This window comes from Rhincodon typus, unplaced genomic scaffold (assembly GCF_021869965.1).
Source record: "Rhincodon typus isolate 14 unplaced genomic scaffold, sRhiTyp1.1 hic_rhity00007182, whole genome shotgun sequence".
NCBI lineage: Eukaryota > Metazoa > Chordata > Chondrichthyes > Orectolobiformes > Rhincodontidae > Rhincodon > Rhincodon typus.
The window spans coordinates 1-2,578 of record NW_025972820.1 but is presented as its reverse complement, the minus strand read 5'-3'; the positions used below and the strand labels follow the sequence as shown (position 1 = coordinate 2,578).

The following is a 2,578-nucleotide window of genomic DNA, read 5'->3' as shown; positions in this document are numbered from 1 at the left end:
CGTCTCCCCCTCTGGTTCTTTATCCCGTTCCCCCTCGATCTGTCTCCTTCTCTGGTTCTTTACCCTGTTACCCCATCGATCCGTCACCCCCTCTGGTTCTTTATCCCGTTCCCCCCTCGATCCGTCTCCCCCCTCTGGTTCTTTATTCCCGTTCCCCCTCGATCCGTTTCCCCCTCTGGTTCTTTACCCCGTTCCCCCTCGATCGTCTCCCCGTCTGGTCACTGACGCTCCTGCATCAAGAACCCTTCCTTCGGAAACGAGAGGAACCCCATTGGGCCTGGTGCCCTCTTTCTGTTGGAATTCCCCGACAGTTTCCCATGAGGTCCCCACGGGAAGCCCCTCGGCCAATCAGAGCCCGTCTCGGCTGCGGTGTAAATTGGTGTGCAGATGCGAAACGTGGCATTCTTGCGCGTGTGTTCTGATGATTGTCGAGATGGGTAACATGTGCCACTCGTCTCCGTTTTTGGCAAGGGTTGAGCTTGGCACCACCGTGCTGGGTTGTTTGGATACCACGCCCCCCGATCCTCTCCACCCAGCACCCCCCCCCACCCACAACCCCCAACCACTCTGAAGCCCCTCGCATTGTGCCCCTATACAATGTGGTTATAATAAATCCCCTGCCCCACTCTGCTCCCTCTCTACTGGCAGGTCGCACCCCGCCCCCCCGGCACTCCAGATGCCAGTCCTTTCCCCTCGTGCCCTCAGAGTCTTACAGCACGGAGACAGACCCTTCAGTCCAACCAGTCCATGCCGACTACAATCCTAAACTAAACTAGTCCCGCACTTGCCTGCTCCTGACCCATATCCCTTCAAAACTTTCCTATCCATATACTTATCCAAATGTCTTTTAAACGTTGTATCTGAACCCACATCCACCACTTCCTCTGGAAGTTCATCCCACACCAGGATCACTCCCTATGTTTAAAAAAAAATTGGCCCTCACGTCCTTTTTAAATCTTTCCCTTCTCACCTTAAAAAAAGTCTCCTGGTCTTGAAATCCCCAACCCTAGGGAAAAGACACCTGCCATTCACCCTATCCATGCTCCTCATGATTTTATAAACTTCTATAAGGTCACCCCTCAGCCTCCTACAATCCAGTGAAAATAGCCCCAGCCTCTCCTTAGAACTCAAACCTTCCATTCCAAGCAACATCCTGGTAAATCTCTCCCGAACCCTCTCCAGTTTAATAATACCCTTCCTATAACAGGGTGACCAGAACTGGACACAGTGCTCCAGAAGAGGCCTCACCAACATCCCTGTACAACCTCAACGTGACGTGCCCAACTCCTACACTCAAAGGGTCTGAGGACCCCATCCCTCCAGAAAGGACACACTCCGTGCTTTTTTCCCTAACAACACCCCCACCCTCTCCAAAGTGCCTCTCCACAGGATCAGCTGGGTATATTTTGCAAACTATAGTTCTTCCTTCCCTGCAATCTCTCTGTCTGTCTGTCTGTCTCTCTCTCTCCCCCTACCTCGTTCTCTCTTATCTATTTGTCTCACTCGATCTGTCTTCCCCCTTACTCTGTCTCTCTTTCTCTCTGCATCTCTTTTCTCCTCTGTCTCTCTCTCTCCTCCTCCTCCTTCTCCGTCTGTCTGTCTCTGTCTCTCTGTCTCTCATGTGTCACTTCCTGTTTGTGCATTTATCTCTCTTTGTTTCTCTCCCTGTTTCTGTCTCTCTCTCTCCCTCCCCCCCCACCTCCCTGTGTTCCCCCCTCTCCCACACACTATCCCACTATCTGTGTGTCTCCCTGTCCTGCTTTCTCTGCCCTATTACTGTCCCTCTTTCTGTATCTCTCTCTCGCTTTCTCTCTCTCTCCTCTCCGCACCTCCCCACAGACCCTCCCACTTTCTGTGTCTCCCTGTCCTGCTTTCTCTGCCTTATTACTGTTGCTCTTTCTGTATCTCTCTCTCTCTTTCTCTATCTCCCCTCCCCCCCCCACACAGACGCTCCCACTATCTGTGTGTCTCCCTGTCCTGCTTTCTTTGCTCTATTGCTGTGTCTCTCGCTCTCTCTCTCTCTGGATGTGTCTGTCTGCCAGCCTCTCTCACCTCTCTGTGTCCCTCTCTCTCTAGCGTTCTCCCAACACTCACTCTCTCTGTCTCTCTCTCTCTCTCTCTCTCTCTCTCTCTGTCTCCACACCTCCCTCTCGAATTTTGCTGACTCCCTCTTGCTGTCTGCCTCCCCTCTGCCCACAGATGGAGGAGCAGGCAAAGCGACAGAAGGCAGCCCGAGCGCAGAACTTGGTTCAGCGCCGTAGCCTGGAGGGTTTACAGCAGGATGCTCAGAAGAGGCAGCTTGACTTTGAGCAGATGGTGAGCCAAATCCGCGAGCGGGCAGCCGGGAATCGGGATCAATGCCGAGGCGGGGGAGTGGTGGGGGAACGAGAATGGAGTCACGTGGAGGCTCAGGGTGGGAGAAAGCTGCGAGGCTCCCTTTGGAAAGGACAAGGGACTGGGCTGAGATGGAGAGCCAACGTTGTGTGTGGTGAGTGGGGTTTAGAAATTGACAGTGGTACAGTACACAGGGCAAGCTGTGGGGAACGCAGTGAAAAGGACACAGAGTGGGGGGGGGGGG

At 53.6% G+C, this 2,578-nt stretch overlaps 1 protein-coding gene across 1 annotated transcript in view; it reads left to right on the top strand.

The window, feature by feature from the left end:
• LOC125482216 (guanine nucleotide-binding protein-like 3) overlaps positions 1–2,488 on the top strand; it is a gene marked incomplete at its 3' end in the record, with an annotated part of 6,903 nt that extends 4,415 nt beyond the window's left edge. Inside the window, exon 4 of the mRNA XM_048594233.1 lies at positions 2,200–2,488. Within this exon, the coding sequence (XP_048450190.1) occupies positions 2,200–2,488 (289 nt within the window). The remainder of the gene's footprint in view (positions 1–2,199) is intronic.
• Positions 2,489–2,578: the final 90 nt, after the last annotated feature.